The sequence below is a fragment of the Melanotaenia boesemani genome, chromosome 19, assembly GCF_017639745.1.
Source record: "Melanotaenia boesemani isolate fMelBoe1 chromosome 19, fMelBoe1.pri, whole genome shotgun sequence".
Lineage (NCBI taxonomy): Eukaryota > Metazoa > Chordata > Actinopteri > Atheriniformes > Melanotaeniidae > Melanotaenia > Melanotaenia boesemani.
Genome location: NC_055700.1, coordinates 30290142 through 30306448, shown reverse-complemented (window position 1 = coordinate 30306448; position 16307 = coordinate 30290142). Strand labels below are relative to the sequence as shown.

The 16307-nt window shown below is 43.3% G+C and overlaps 1 protein-coding gene across 4 annotated transcripts in view; it reads right to left on the bottom strand.

Moving 5' to 3' along the window:
• Window positions 1-6085: 6085 nt before the first annotated feature.
• pam (peptidylglycine alpha-amidating monooxygenase) overlaps window positions 6086-16307 on the bottom strand; it is a 35055-nt gene continuing 24833 nt past the window's right edge. For 3 of the 4 annotated variants that reach the window (XM_041970737.1, XM_041970738.1, XM_041970739.1), the window contains exons 16-26: window positions 16068-16184; window positions 15917-15989; window positions 13985-14195; window positions 10372-10575; window positions 10046-10161; window positions 8966-9062; window positions 8695-8745; window positions 8538-8621; window positions 7180-7404; window positions 7053-7112; window positions 6086-6563 (exon numbers count right to left, since the gene is read on the bottom strand). In XM_041970737.1, the coding sequence (XP_041826671.1) occupies window positions 6385-6563; window positions 7053-7112; window positions 7180-7404; window positions 8538-8621; window positions 8695-8745; window positions 8966-9062; window positions 10046-10161; window positions 10372-10575; window positions 13985-14195; window positions 15917-15989; window positions 16068-16184 (1417 nt within the window). In that variant the 3' untranslated portion in view covers window positions 6086-6384. The remainder of the gene's footprint in view (window positions 6564-7052; window positions 7113-7179; window positions 7405-8537; window positions 8622-8694; window positions 8746-8965; window positions 9063-10045; window positions 10162-10371; window positions 10576-13984; window positions 14196-15916; window positions 15990-16067; window positions 16185-16307) is intronic. The other variant, XM_041970740.1, reaches the window with a different exon arrangement.

The window sequence follows — 16307 nt, the reverse complement described above, 5'->3', positions numbered from 1 at the left end:
ATGCAGGATCCTCCTCAGGCTGCACATGAATTAGAACGTATGCTTATTTATTTATTTATTTTGTTAACCATCAGCACACGTTCAAGTGTCTTTGCATGTCTCCCCCATACCTGTTAGTATAAAGTGCAATTTAAAACACTAATAAAACAGCTTTTAAATATACAAAGATATCTTCACTGAATGAAAGTACGTTACATTATACATCTGTTTTCATTGGTGTTTACACTGATACCGTTCACATCTGGCAACAGGAAACCGAATATAACAGGGATGCAATAGCCTATCTACGTCCGCGAAACCGGCTAAAAAACTGCTAACATTTACGTGCGCTAACTCTACTGAGTCCGTATAACCGCAGCCTCCAACAAATGTATGTTGTATGATACAGTATGTATCATGTGGTATTCTAGTTAATGCTAGCGCGATGGGTTAACATTTGTTATGCTAGTTAATGTTAATGGAAAGGGTAACATTTGTTATGCTAGTTAATGCTAACACAAAGGCTAACATGTGTCATGCTAGTTAATGTTAACGCAATGGGTTAATATTTGTTATACCATGGTCTGGGTGAATACTCGATTTTGATTGGCTGGAGGGTGTCCATTAAAAAGTGATAATGGACACCTATGAAAAAAGTTCAGGTCAAATAGCCTTATTGCTGTAAATTATTGCGCTGACTAAACGGTCCACGATCTGTGGACTTTGACTGTTTGAAGCAAAATGTGGCATCATCCTCTGGACACACACAAACCATAAGAGCTGCACCCGCCCTCTAAAATGTTTGTGTCACGTCTGCGGCCGACGAAGCTGCAGGTTCTGTGTTAGAGCCGGTTACCATGGCAACGCGTCACAACAGAATACATTCAGCCACTTCTTGTGAAAAACTAACGATTTTACCTGTAAAAAACAACATTAACGCATTAATAATTTATTTAATATTTATTTATTTCTTAATGGACCATGGTATAAGCGGGATTACGCCCTCTGAAGTGGCCATTATAATAAATTAATGGACTTCGCGAAGGCAACGGTTCACACCTCCGTCGTCCATTAATTTATGATAATGGCCACCTCAGAGGGCATTATCCCTTACTTATGCTAGTTAATGCTAACGCAAAGGGTAACATTTGTTATGTTATTTAATGCTAACACGACGGGTTAACGTTTGTTATGCTAGTTAAAGCTAACGAACTAAGAGACAAGGGGCTGCGGTGTTGCTGAGCTAATGACTAATCAAGGGAAGATTTTGTGAAATGTGACGTTATTTTCTCTTATCAGGGCAACTTTGGGACCAGAAATAAAAATCATTCAGCCACAAAACAAAAACAGATCAGGCAAACGGTGTCCAGCAGCCTAAACTAGCTATAACTAAACTATGCCTAATATATAGTAAAAAGTAGAAAATGAATAGTCTTTGTAAATGTTTGAAACTACTTATTCACCATACTTTTGATTAGTGATTTATATCTCAGTGTGGATTTAAAAAGTTTCTGTAAATGAATCATAGTTTATATGGATCTCTGATGGCTGACTGATAAAATAAACAGAAGATGGTCTATCCGAATACTGACTGATCAGTCTGTAACATAATGTGTGGATAATGTCCTGTCCTTTGCTGCAACTCATGTCTGCAAACTGAATTGTCCCTTGGGAATAAGTAAAGTGTTCTGAATCTGAATAACTTCAGATATTCATGCAGCTGTCCATGTCGGCAGATATGAGGTCATTAGGACTCACCACCACAGCAATGGGGGCGCTACAAGATGGTGCGACACATAAAACGGCCACCGGACTTGTCAGTAGGAAAATATTCTAGTTTCTGTCCGGGTAATCCTACGGAAGCTGAGAGCTGCCGTTATCGGCAATTTTTTCCTTCTTCTTCTTATCTCAAGATGAGAACTGTTTTCTCGTGATAACGGGATAATTAAGGTGGGCTGAAAAGTGTGTGACACCTGATTTCACTGATCAAATCACACCCAATGACAGCTGGTGGGAGGGGCTAACAGTCACGGTGCTGGTGTGTAATTATGTGATTGAATGATGGTAAAACTTAACAGACACGTAATTTCAATCTTTGTTTTGTCAGACTAGAAGTAAGATCTGATGTATTGATCAATACTGGGATGCCTCTTGGATCAGGAGCAGCTCCAGCCCTCTCACAACTCTGAATTGATCTCGTTTTCACGAGAAAATGGTTTAAAAAACAAAATGAGCGAGCCTGACCGCTGTCGGCTTCCATATAATCCCGATGTGAAGTCAGTGAAACAGGCGGATATAATCAGGCAGAGTTGGAAGAGTGTTTGGGGGATGTTAAGGGCTCGACGGGAAAACAAAAGTTTGTGCCTGTTTTTTTAGGTCTGTACAGAGACCAATAAAGAAATTAGTACACCTCTGACCTATAGGGTCTGTTTGGATACTACTGTCGTAGTAATTGCTGAGATGTGTAAATATCAGAATGTGTTACTGGTAAAGAATAAATGAAGATGGCACACAGCACAAATGAAAAAGTTTACAGCTTGCCTAAAAGATGCCCTTAAAAGGGCTATAGAAATCAAATCCAGTATTATTATCTCTCTGGAGTGATGCAGCTGTAGCTCTGAAGCTTAGTTTATAGATCTATATGTGAACATCATCTCATCAGCAGAACAAAATGAGAGGTTTTATTTCCGGAGACGCTTTTTGGCAGCATCAGTTTATAGTGTCCCCCAGTTGGGGCCACGTTTAAGGTAAACAACTGTAACAACTGTCTCTATGGGTTGCTTGTAATCGACATGAGTTGTGCTTCCTCCGGAAGACCTTTGCATCATACTCAGAAAGCCATACATGAATCATGTATAATCCTCGTCCAGAGCAGTTTTCTCATGCTTGTTTCAATCTCCCTCCATTCATGTCCACTAATCTGCGCTCAGTGTGGAAACAAACTGATCCTCAACACTGAATCATCAAGCTGAGCTTCTTTTTGCACCAGAGCTCCCCCCAGTGGTGAGACCTGCTGCTGCTTGCTGGTAGGAACCTTCTTCAAGATGATGGACCGGCATGAAAGCAGCAGAATGGAGGCGCTTGAAACCCTGGATCATTCACAAATACTTCACTGGAGCATTCGCTCCAGAGGTATGGACTGATAGGAATTAAAATAAAAATAACCAAAGAAATAAGCATCTGTGCATTAATGAACAGAACATGTAGTTACCCAGTTGTCTAAGCTGCATGTGAGACGTCAAAAAGGTTCCAGTTTGACTGTCGATGTAGAGGCAAAGAGCTGACAACAAATCCACACGGACTGCTGCTACACTGCCCCCATGTGGCTTTTTGAGAGAACTGCAACTACATGATGCAAGTGCAGAGCTAGATCTGTGTACATGCAAATACTGATAAAAAGAAAAAAAAGATACCTCCTCCATGGAAGAATATTTAATTATCTCTTCATCAATTTATTAATGGACAAAAAAGAAAAAACTCACGTACACTAGTGGTTCCCAACAGTTACCAACCCATTTTCCTTGAAGACCCCCTACATGCAACCACCAAATTGCCATGGACGCATGGCTATTATAGCCACATGTAAGGTGAATCTGTACCTAACCTAACGGGGTATTTGGACTCTTTCAAGGAGACCTCTGGGCTGAAGACTGTTATTCAGTTCAAGTTAACATGTGCCACTTCTTACTCAGGTTTTAAATGATTGTTTTTCTCAATGCTATGATGCTGCTGCCGGTCAGTTTTATTTTATGTGAAGCACTTTGGTTGTTTTTAAATGTGCTTTATAAATAAACGTAGCTTTGGATGTGGTGAAACCCGGTTCGAGTCTGAACAAGTCTGTCTCTGTGTGATGGACAGGTGGTCTGTCCAGGTGTGACCTGCCTCTCCTGCTGGGTTAGGTGTTGACAACAGGATCCCACTGGAACAAGTGATGGACAGAAGACAGACCGAGTAGCTGAGACAACTTTAGTAACCAAGGCAACCAGCTGTAAAGCTTTCTATTGAACTCAACCTAAAGAATTAGGTCGTGCCAAACGAGTCTGTATAAAAACCAGTATGTTGGGAGTTTACATCTTTAGCCTTATTTAGATAAAACTTTTAAATAACTGGTCTGACAATCTCCATGACAACGTGATGCTTTGCAGACACTTTATTACACAAATAACATGGTTACTGAAAATAGTACTCTAGAAGCAAAATCAGTCACAACAAATATGAAGAAGCCAACATGTGAGAGTGTGGTTAGAAATCAGTGGCATGCTGTCATTCAGGTAAATACAGAGGCAGAATCATGTGATCAAAGTCTGAACATACAGAAAAGGGAAAGAGAAGTCTTCGGATCGGACTAATTCCTGCATCTTTGTCTTTTCTGAGCTGCTTCTTCGTGTTTCCTGGACCTGGTGGCTGATTCCAGATTTCACAGTTTTAAGTTTAAATTTCCTAAAATATTCCCAGGTTTTATTTTTTCCACTCAAAATACATGAACAAATGATCCATTTATTATACTTGAATTAAAACTTCTAACTCATTTCTTCTCATTAATGAAGGACATAACTAATTCCTGGATGTCTGTGATGCTTATAGATGAGCTTTAACAGCAGTTAAAAACGTGTCCAACAGATAGTTTTGGTTCATTTTTTGATCTGACTTCACAAAGGGGAGCTTCTATCCACACTGTCCTAAATAACAGATGGTAGTTGTTGGTCCATGAGGAATGATTCATTTCTACATTCTTGGTCTGAAATCAGCTGTTTTTTCACACCGAAAAGTCAAATATGCTGAAGCTGAAGTTTCTGAAGCTTGGAGCCGGTTTACATCTTACCCTAATCCCAAAAATAGTGTCGCTGCGTAAAATGTGAAAAACAGAATCTCACCACCTCATATTTTAGCCCCAGTAGAAGATCACCAACATCTCGGGAGCAACAAAGTACCTGGTACAAACCATGGACAGAGATTCACCAATCTGAGACAAACTGGATCTAAAACTGTGGAACAATTTCAGAAAAATGTTCCTCAGACTTTGAAGATCCACCATCTACAGTGTAGAATATCATCAGAAGATTGAGAGAATCAGGAGGAATCTCTGTGTGCATGGGACAAGGCTGGATGCTGGTGATTAAAAGCAGACATGATTCTCTACTGGAAACCACTGCATGGACTCAGGAAGACTTCCAGAAACCACTGTCTGTGAACACAGTTCACCCTGAAACCCACTAATGCAGGTTAAAGCTCCATCATGCAGAGAAGAAGCCAGATGTGAAGAGGATCCAGAACCAGCTTCTTCCATCTTCTCTGGACCAAAGCTCATTTAAAATGGTCTGAGGCAAAGTGGAAACCTGGATGAAGATGTGAAGTAGTTTGTGGAAAGCATGGACGGCGTGTCCTGCAGACTAAAGAGGAGAGGGAGCATCCAGCTTGTTATCAGTGGACAGGTGAAAAGCTGCATCTCTGATGGGATGGGGCTGCATTAGTGCCTATGGCGTGGGCAGCTTCCACATCTGTGAAGCTCCATCAATGCTGAAAAGTACATGGAGGTTTTAGAGCAACATCTGCTCCATCCAGACAACGTCTCTTTCAGGGAAGACCTTGCAGATTTCAGCAAGACGATGCTGAACCACATCCTGCATCCATCACAGCAGCATGGCTTCACAGGAGAAGAGTCCGGCTGCTGAACTGGCCTGCCTGCAGTCCAGACCTTTCACCTTCATCAGCTCAGATTTTCCATCACATGGTGAAACGTCTCAGTTTCATCATCTGATGTGTTGTTTATCTTCTACTGGGGATAAAATGTGCGATTCTGCTTTTATTTAACTTATATACAAATTTTATTTTGGGGCTGTAAAAATTTGGGGAACCGTTTGTAAAGTTCAGTCTCTGGTAACTGTCTTCATTTAAAAAGAAACTTAAACAAAATACAGAATAAGGGGGGGAGGGGGGGTTGCAGGATGAGGACTGATAATCCAGAATAATCTCTTTCATTAACAGAGAATACAGCAGCCAATAAGACCAACTAGAGTGTAGGCACTAGAGTCAGAGGTGGCACATTGATCTGCGGTCCTGATCGCTTCAGACCGTTGCACACAAATAAATACCATAAAAAAATATATGGAAAATAAAATCTATTAAATAATAATAGTGCATAAGCAGACACGTTTTCTTGTTTAAGGCGGAATCTGACCAGATAAGTGTTTGTTTTGTGGACTGTACCAAGTTTCCATAAAACTAAGTTCCATTAGGAAAACCAAGACTGGGTCCAGTCCACTGATAAAATACTTAATTTTATATACAACAACACATTTAAATATATACAGTAAACAGCAGGATTGGCAGCCGACATAACAGTTACACTTTTGAAGAACCACATCTCAGCAGAGGAAGCAGAAGACCAGCAGCTGGTTCTGGCGTCTAAGAGGATGATGATGGGGGCGGTGGAGCGGAGTACTCTTCGTTCTCTGAGTCGCTGCTGTCCTCCACGTTCCTCTCCTGGTCGCTGCCTTCGGTGCTGAGCTGGTCAAAACCCTGACGACTGTAACCCTTATGGGTCGCAAAGAAGTTTCCCAGGTTCAGACCACCCACTGCTTTACCTGAGAGAGGAAATAAAGTGCCAGTGATATCATGGAGTTCCTCAGGGTTCTGTACTTGGACCGCATGGTGCAAATGTTCGTTTCTATGCAGATGATACTCAGATTTACTTTGGCTTCAGGGATGCCCTGTCTACCTTCAGATCAGGCTTAAAAGCTTTTGTTTGATAAATCCTGCAGTTAAGCTGCCATTAACTGTTGCTGATCTGTTTCTCTTCTTCCTCAGCAGGAATTCCTGGATCACAGCTCTGCTTGTTGACGCCTCGCCAAGTTTCACCTGAAACCCTGAAACTTTTATTCTTCCTGTTTAGTATTTGTTCATGTTGTCCTGATGGACTGAAGCGTGTTCACTTTCACCGTGGCGTGTTCATCAAAACATAATCTTCATGTTTCATATAAATGTCTCCAACTACAAGTCAAAAAACATCCCATTATAATGAATAAAAGAACAGTTGAGCACTTTGTGTGTCCGTGGTGTGATAAACAACTCACCTCTGATTTTTCCCAGAATTCCTCCCACGGAACGCGGTTCTGTTTTTAGCTCGCATCGTTCTGGAAAGATTCGACCAGTTAAACCAAAACACTGACATGGATCTTTGTTTGTTCGTGTCCTACGTACTGTTTTTCCTCCAGCAGACGAAGACTCCGATGAAGACGACGAGCGTCAGAGGAAGGAGAAGCAGAGTGCTGATGACGGCCGGGAGAAGCCTGTTCTCTCTTGTAGCCGTGGCTGAAACTTCTTTCTTCTCTTCCGATTCCGACTGTTCAGCGGTTTGTTTCTCTTTGATCGTCTTCGAGATATTCTGATCCGCTTTGATCCTGGTCCGGACCAGCGCCTCTACCTCTGCACGCCATCAGCGTGGGTTGTTAAAATGAGTGAAAATGTAAAGAGAAATCTTTACCATGAAGAATCAATCCTGTTACGCTCCATGTGATGGAAGGTTACACAGAGAATGGTTTCACTGCATTCACAAATAAAGCTAAAAAAAATTAATCAAAACTTTGCTTCTGGGATGAATGAGATCAGTTTACAAAAACAAAGTTTGTTTGGTTTTCCTGATTTAATGAAATCATTTTTTAAATGTTTATTTTTGTGTTGGAATATTAATTCCTCACCATGATGGCTCAAGTGGTTGTGGGTCCATAGATTCATGGTTCTGCCATGTGTGAGCGTTATTATTAAGCTCATTATCCCAGACCAACCCTGGTGGAGCTAAACGGACTTGGAACAAGTCAAGAACGAGGACAGAAACATAATTTAAAGCTCTCAGAGACAAGGCTTTGTTTCATCTGAGGAATGCATCCTCCTCTCACCATCCACCACCAACCTGGATGGATGTTCTGAGAATGGGCGGGACAGTCTCCAAGAGATCTGATTGGTCAGGAGGTGGAGCGTTTATACTCCCTGATCTCTGATCCAGAACCTGCTCCAGAGCAGGTTAGCAGTTCAGTTACCATGGTGACTGACCCGGTAAGAAGTTAACTAGCATCACAGGACAGAAAACCCCGGGTAGCCCCGAAGTTACCTGGATACAGGTAACTTCCTGGTACAGGTCTGTGGTCTGTATGTTTTGGTTTGGTTTTATTGTCTTGTCTGGTTTCCTGTTTTATTTTGTAGGGTCATTCCACTGTGTTTTGTATTCTGTTTTGCTTCCACATGTTCCTTATTAGCTCCTCAGAGTATTTACAGCCCTTGGTTTCAGTTTTTCTTTGTCAGATCTGCGTTGTTTCTCGTTTCGTTCATTAAAACTCGTTCCTGCCTCTTCAGTCTGCTATCGGGTCCTCACGTCCGCAGAACTGTGACAGCCATTTAACAAAAAATAATCAATTTGTGTTTTTGAATTAATCAGATCATTATGTTTTGTAAAAAAATATTTTTTTCTGAATTGATCAGATGTCTCCCTGCTGCAACACACCTGGATTCAAATTAAACGAATCTCTGACCAGCTCTGTACAAGTCTGCTACTAAGCCATTACCTGAAGTCAGGTGTGTTGCAGCAGGGAAACATGGATGTTCTGCAGGAGAGTGGGTCTTGAGGACTGGAGTTGGAGATCCCTGATCTACAGAGACATGAGGGAGCTTCTTCTCAATAATGATCATTCATTCAGGAAAAAATAATTCAGCAGAAGTCACCTTCAAGTTCTTGAACCTGGATTCCAGCTTTCTTCACAGATCGATGTGACTCTGGGGAATGAAGGTTTCTTAGATGTTTACAGAAAACTATGATTTACAGCTCATTTACATGCACGTGGAAAAGATTCTTTAGTAAAGTCATGTTAAGCATGAAAAAGCATCAGAAACAGATAATCCCTTCATGTCTTCATGTCAGGAGAAAAGTGCAAGAATGACGGGTCAGAGCTGCTCCTTAACGGGTCCATCAGGGTTTTAATGGAGATGAACTCACTCTCAGCTGTAAACTTGAAGACGGATTTAGTTCCTACGTCTCCAACAAACACGCTGCCGTCCCCCGTTGCTACCACGTCGTGAGGCATTTTAAACCCCTGTGAAAGTAGGAAATACAGGTCAGGCGGAAAAATTACCCATTCATCCATCCATCCACCCGTCCATCCATCTGTCCATCCACCCGTCCATCCATCTGTCCATCCATCCATCCATCCACCCATCCGTCCGTCCGTCCATTCATCCATCCATCCATCCACCCATCCGTCCGTCCATCCACCCACCCATCCATCCATCCATCCACCCATCCGTCCGTCCGTCCGTCCATTCATCCATCCATCCGTCCACCCATCCGTCCGTCCATCCACCCACCCATCCGTCCATCCACCCATCCATCCATCCATCCACCCATCCGTCCATCCAGCCACCCATCCGTCCGTCCATTCATCCACCCATCCATCCATCCACCCCTCCGTCCGTCCATTCATCCACCCATCCGTCCATCCCTCCATCCACCCATCCGTCCGTCCGTCCATTCATCCACCCATCCATCCATCCAGCCACCCATCCGTCCGTCCGTCCATTCATCCACCCATCCATCCGTCCATCCATTCATCCACCCATCCATCCATCCCTCCATCCACCCATCCGTCCGTCCGTCCATTCATCCACCCATCCACCCGTCCATCCATCTGTCCACCCATCCATCAGTCCATCCGTCCATCCAGCCTCCCATCCGTCTGTCCATTCATCCACCCATCCATCCGTCCGTCCATTCATCCATCCATCCCTCCATCCGTCCGTCCGTCCGTCCGTCCATTCATCCATCCACCCATCCATCCATCCCTCCATCCACCCATCCGTCCGTCCGTCCATTCATCCACCCATCCACCCGTCCATCCATCCATCCATCCATCCGTCCATCCAGCCTCCCATCCGTCTGTCCATTCATCCACCCATCCATCCGTCCGTCCATTCATCCACCCATCCATCCATCCGTCCGTCCGTCCGTCCATTCATCCATCCATCCATCCATCCCTGCTGGAACTTATGAGGCATGTTGTGTCACCAGGACTGTGTTTACCTTTTCATTTGGGCTGAAGGTGTCCAGAATCTCTTTGGTTGAATAATCTATGACAAAACCCCTCAGTGGAGCAGAGCCATATGGTGATTCTCCATTTACAGCAAAGATCAATCCATCTAACAGGAATAAGGCAGATACACACCACATGTGGACGGGTAAGCACTTAGACCAGATGCAGATCCTCAGCAGGATTTTCTCAGATCTAACTAAAGAATTTCAGACCTTTAGAGGAAGTTAGAAATCTTTAGAAAAGCAACACGGTCCGAGTAGTTCCAGCTTGGATGAACATTAGTAAAATGTTGACAGAGAGAGAGAGGCAAACTGACCTCCAGCTGGGCTGTAGGTGATAGCAAACACCTCTCCTCCAAATTCATCCCTCTTTATTTCCTTGACAAACTCTCCAGTTTCATCGATGAAGCACTGGATGCGACCGTTCTCCCTGTCGGCGACACACACTTCCTTCTTGTCCGGGAGGAAGGCCAGGCTGTGGGGGATCTGGAACGGAGTACGCCTCCTCCTGTCTGATGAACCTTCAGGTAAAAATAATGAAGACAAAAGGGATGAAAATTGCACCACTCAGCCTGTTTACCTGGATACTGATTCCAATAATAAACTCTCACTCAGAATGTGGTTTACACAAAACGCTGAAAAAGTGGAAAAAAACAACAACTATCCTGCAGCAGCTGGGTCACATGACCTGGTATAGCTTCTTATTTAGACATTACTGCTCAGAAATAGAGTTTTATGTGTCTTTGGGATGTGGAAATCCCTGCAGGATAAATATAGTTTTTGAAGCAAACCTGATGTTTAGCGTGGACTGTTCATAGATTTCAGACCTGGGGATTCAAGCTGAGTCAAGGCTCTTGTCTTTCTACTCAACCATCTATCCATCTTTTCAACACAAGGCTCCACCTAGTTAGATGAATGCTGAATGGATGAAAAAGATCACTGTTGTGTTTAATCAGGTGACTTTTACAGGCTTCATACTTTCTGTAAACAAAGTGGAGGTCAAACAAACCAAAATAACTCAAGATGCTCAGGAAGATAAGTGAAAGTCAAAGTCAGCTTGATGGTAAATTTCTTCACATGTACAAGACATACAAAGGAATAGAGATTTCGTTTCCCACTGTCCCGTGGTGAAGACACTGAAGTAACCATTAAAATAAAAATTACACAGGCACAACAAATATCTGACATCACACAGTGATAATAAATAAAGTGAAGCATTAAGGCATGAACTGATCCTAAGACCAACTGTAGCAATAACAACAACTATAATAACAATAATAACAATAACAATATAAATTACAATAAGGGGTTCACAGTTTGTACGTACAAGTTGTGGTACTATGTACAAGCAAAGAGTTGTATGCTCTCCTGTTGTAGTCGTGCAGCTCCGCCCACACAGTGATGCAGCTGGAAAGGATGCTCTCATTGGTTCCTCTGTAGAACGTGATCATGATGGGGGCGGGGCTCTTGCCCGCTTGAGTTCGCACAGGAAGTAGAGGCGCCGCTGGGCTTTCCTCGCCAGTGATGTGAAATGTCTGAGTATTTCCACAGTTTAGATGTGACTTCAGCTTTAGATGCCTTAAAAAGCTCATCTATGTGATGTCATAGATCCTTCTTTGTTATCCAACAAAGATTTAATCTTCAGAGAAATACCGATCAGAACAGTTCCTGGTATCTGGAACCATCTGCCGGTTCAGACTGACTTCTGGACCAGTCATGTTCCTGAGGGGGTAAAAAGTTCAGATGATGATGGGGGGCATCAGAGTCCAGTGTGGGTGGAAGGGGGGAAGAGCAGGAGAGTTCAGCATCCTGACAGCCTAGTGGACCAAGCTGTCCCTCAGTCTGCTAGTCCTGGTCCTGGTCCCGGCCTGCAACGTACCACACGGTGATGCCGCCGGTCAGGATGCTCTCCATGGTGCCTCTGTAGAAGGTGCACATGATGGGGTGGGGCTCTAGCTTTCCTCGGGTTGTGGGGGAAGTAGAGGCGCTGGTTGGCTTCCTTGGCCAGTAATGTGGTGGTGATGGTCCAGGAGAGGTCCTCTGTGACGTGCACACCCAGGAACTTGGTGCTGCTCACTCCACCATAGCACCTTTGATGGTCAGAGGTGCATGGTGGGGGCGTGGTCTCCTGAACTCCACAACCACGTTCAGAGAAAGATTGCTGTGTTCCCACCACAAGGCCAGGCATTTCACCTCACTCCTGTAGTCTGGCTCATCCTCGTTGCTGTTGAGACCTACCACAGTCGTGTCATCTGCTAACTGGATGAGGAGGTTGGAGCTGTGTGATGGTGTGCAGTCGTGGGTCAGCAGAGTAAAGAGGAGGGGGCTCAGCACACATCCTTGAGGGACCCCATGTTCAGTGTGGTGACGCTGGATGTGTTCCTGTCGACCTGAACTGACTGTGGTCTCCCAGTCAGGAAGTCCAGCAGCCAGTGTCACAGTGAGGCGTTAACTCCCATCTGGTCCAGTTTCAGAATGAGCTGTTGGAGGACGATTGTGTTGAATGATGAACTGAAGTCTATGAACAGTATTCTGACATAAGAGTCTTTGTGTCCAGATGTGTGAGGGCTGTGTGGAGGCCAGTGGAGATGGCATCGTCGGTCGAGCGGCTGGAGCGATATGCAAACTGGAAGAGGTTCAGGGAGGGTGGGAGGACAGATGTCATGTGTTTCAACACTAGCCGTTCAAAGCACTTCATAAGAATGGGAGTGAGGGCTACCGAACGGCAGTCGTGGAAACAGGAGCGCGACGACTTCTTCGGGACAGGGATGATGGCGGTGCTTTTGAGGCACATGGGGACGACAGCCTGGCTCAGCCAGATGTTAAAGATGTAAAGACATCCATGAGCTCCCCAGCACAGTCCATCAGCACACGACCAGGTATGTTATCAGGACCAGCTCCTCTCTGGGTGGTGTAAACCTGGTCCAGTGTGATGTTTCCACGTGTGGAAAGTCTGTGTGTTTGTGTAGTTTTAGAAATGCACTCTTTGGGTCTGCGTGGTTGAAATCCCCAGCTAAGACGAGAAAGGCATCAGGGTGGGCTGCCTGCTGCTCATTCGTGTTAATGCAGTTCATTCAATGCTTCGCTCCTGTTGTTTCCTCTGGTGCTCTAAGGAAAGTAAACAGCAGCAAGCAGTATGGCTGTACACTCCCTCAGAGGGTAGAATGGTCACATTTAATGACCATAAACTCCACTGATGGTGAGCAGTATTTGATTAAGATCCTTCGTGATAAATCCTGCAGTGTTTCTGCTCCTGGAAGGTCCGCTTTTGGTATTTTTATAGCTTCGCTGCCATGGCGACCGGCTGTTTGACTCTATCACGGTCTAGATTCTATGTAGGAGTCTGGACTATGTGGTCCTTCATCCTGGTGGAAGGAGACTCAACTCAGAGAAGGAGCCAGACAAACTGAAGTGAGTTACAGACCTATAACTTTTATTTTTATAAAATCCTTCTCTCGCTCTTCATTTTTATGACTTCATGAGGAACCTTTATCAGTTTCATGATTTGACCGATTGAAACGACCCAAATAAAACCAAACATTAGGAGCACGTTCACCACACACACTTTTTTACAATGAGTTTACCACTTCATGTGATGCTTGTTTCCAACAACCTAACCACTCTTTTTTTCCTCCATAATGTGTTTATCACAGTATTCTTATACCTGATCACCCCTCAAACACTGGAGACTGCATAACACATAAAAACAAAATTTTAAGAGTTGACGTTTAACTCCACATTACTGGCAGATAGTCCCTATAATAGGCCTTGGATTCTTCAGGCTAAATGATTTGGAAGTCACAGCAAGAGGACAACTTCTAATTTTGTTCATGTTCTACAACCTGGCATCCACATACAGCACATGGGCATCACATTTTTGGTTGTCTGCACCATAATTCTTTATTCTTAGTAATGAATGTGGCCAGATACCTGCGCCCCACTGAGATAGGTATTTTCCATCAGCAGAGAACTTCAGTATCCTGGAATTACAGTATCCATCAGACACAAAGACGTTCCCAGTTTGGGGGTCAACGGCCACATCAGTTGGTTGGCAGAAATGGTTGATGTCACTTCCTGGAGTGAAAGCTTCTCCCAGTGTCTGTAAAGTTCTGTCTCGGCCATCGCTGCTCACCTTCAACACCTGAAGAGGTTCAGAAGATCAAGTCTTCACATGTTCATGGACCTGAATTCACTTCACAATGTTTATAAATATGAATATTTCTGATCATAATCAGTCGTCATTTACAGTTCAGTATAAAGAACTGCTGAACTAACTGAGCTTTAACTGATCTACAGGGAAATATAAGCATTTCTCTCTGCTGAACTGAATATAAGTAAACTAGAACACTTTTAAAGACATTTTGATGGGTGGCAATGCAGCTATTACCCAATCGTTAACGTTGATATGATGACGATGACTTCTGAGCCTGATCGTTAACGTTGCTATGACGACGGTGACTTCTGAGCCTGATCATTAATGTTGCTATGATGACGGTGACTTCTGAGCCTGATCGTTAACGTTGCTATGACTACGATGACTTCTGAGCCTGATCGTTAACGTTGCTATGATGACGATGACTTCTGAGCCTGATCGTTAACGTTGCTATGACTACGATGACTTCTGAGCATGATCGTTAACGTTGCTATGACTACGATGACTTCTGAGCATGATCGTTAACGTTGCTATGACTACGATGACTTCTGAGCATGATCGTTAACGTTGCTATGACTACGATGACTTCTGAGCATGATCGTTAACGTTGCTATGACTACGATGACTTCTGAGCATGATCGTTAACGTTGCTATGATGACGGTGACTTCTGAACCTGATCGTTAACGGAGAAAATAACGGAGAAATTTTGCAGTTTGCTATGCGATATATCACTGCCAAAAGTAAGAGTACGTCTCCTGGTAGAGCCGGATGCCTTGAAGTATTTTTTTGTTAAGGTTTTCTCAAAAGTTTGTGGCAAGTTATGCTTAGAAATATATTAATGCAGGACATCATCACCCAAGAGGGTGGACACTCCGTGGCATTTTCTGAAATGTCATAATCGCAATTGGTCAAAGTTGTAAGACATATGATGCCTTTTAAGAAACAGAAAGTTGAATCTTTTATGACTCGTTAAATGTTGAATGTAGCTACTACGTGAAAGTCTGCCTGAGGAACGGGACTTCAAAGAGGGCTTGTCATTCATTTCAGCAAAACCACATTCAGTTCTTTGGGAGGAATTTCATATTTATTTGTGAATTTCACAAAATACCTCGTGCTTTATCACTAACAAAATTCAGCACACATCTTGTTATTTGAGCTGCATGTTTTGATTTATTCTTTGTTTGGGTTTTCTTTTCTTTAAATTTATAAATCCATGACATTGTCAGAGAATGGACTCTCCATAGCAATTTCTGAAATTTAATAAAACTTAAATTGATTGTGACACAACCATAACAGTTATCAAAATACCCTTCCAGACACAAAAATGCAATCGTTTGTGCTTTGTTTTAAAGCTCAAATGAAATTTCTATTTCAGCACAACCCTATCCATTTCTATGAGAGAAATTTTATTTTTTGGGGGATTTTCATAAACACCTTAGGTATGGCAACCTAAGGTCATAGCACACTCCTCTGATTGAGATGCAAGTTTTAAAGTATCTCATGGGTTGTTTTTTCTTAAAACTCCAGAACAAGTCATGCAGAGACATCTGTGATGTAAACGGGACAAGCATAATAATAAGTATGACCAACTGTAATTTGCCACTGGCACCCATGATTAGTTAGCAAATCAATCTGTAGAAAAATGTTAGTTTTCAAATCCAGAATTTTAAGCGACTGGTTGGAGGCAGTCCAACCAGTCAGAACCTACCTGATGAAGAGCTACGTCCGTGACCCAGTAGTTGTTCTGCTCATCTGCAGTTATTCCATGAGGTAAATAAAACCTGCCACAGCAGAAAACTGTCATCATAGAAGTTCTGACTTGTCTCATCTTCACCCCCAAAGAAAACACGACCACTCACATGTTTCTGCCAGAAGCCTTCAGGATTCTGCCGTCATCCGGGTCCACAACAAGAATAGTGGACTGCTGGATGGGTCCGAGTGACCTGTGCAGGTACCGAGCCTGGCTGTTAAAAGAGCTGAAAACACAAAACAAAGGATTTTTAACAGAGAGTAAGGAAGATTGGGACACTGATGGCAGCTCAAAGAGGCCAAAAACCTGTTGAAAACCTTCAGCAGTTTTACTTTTGCTCATCTGGTTG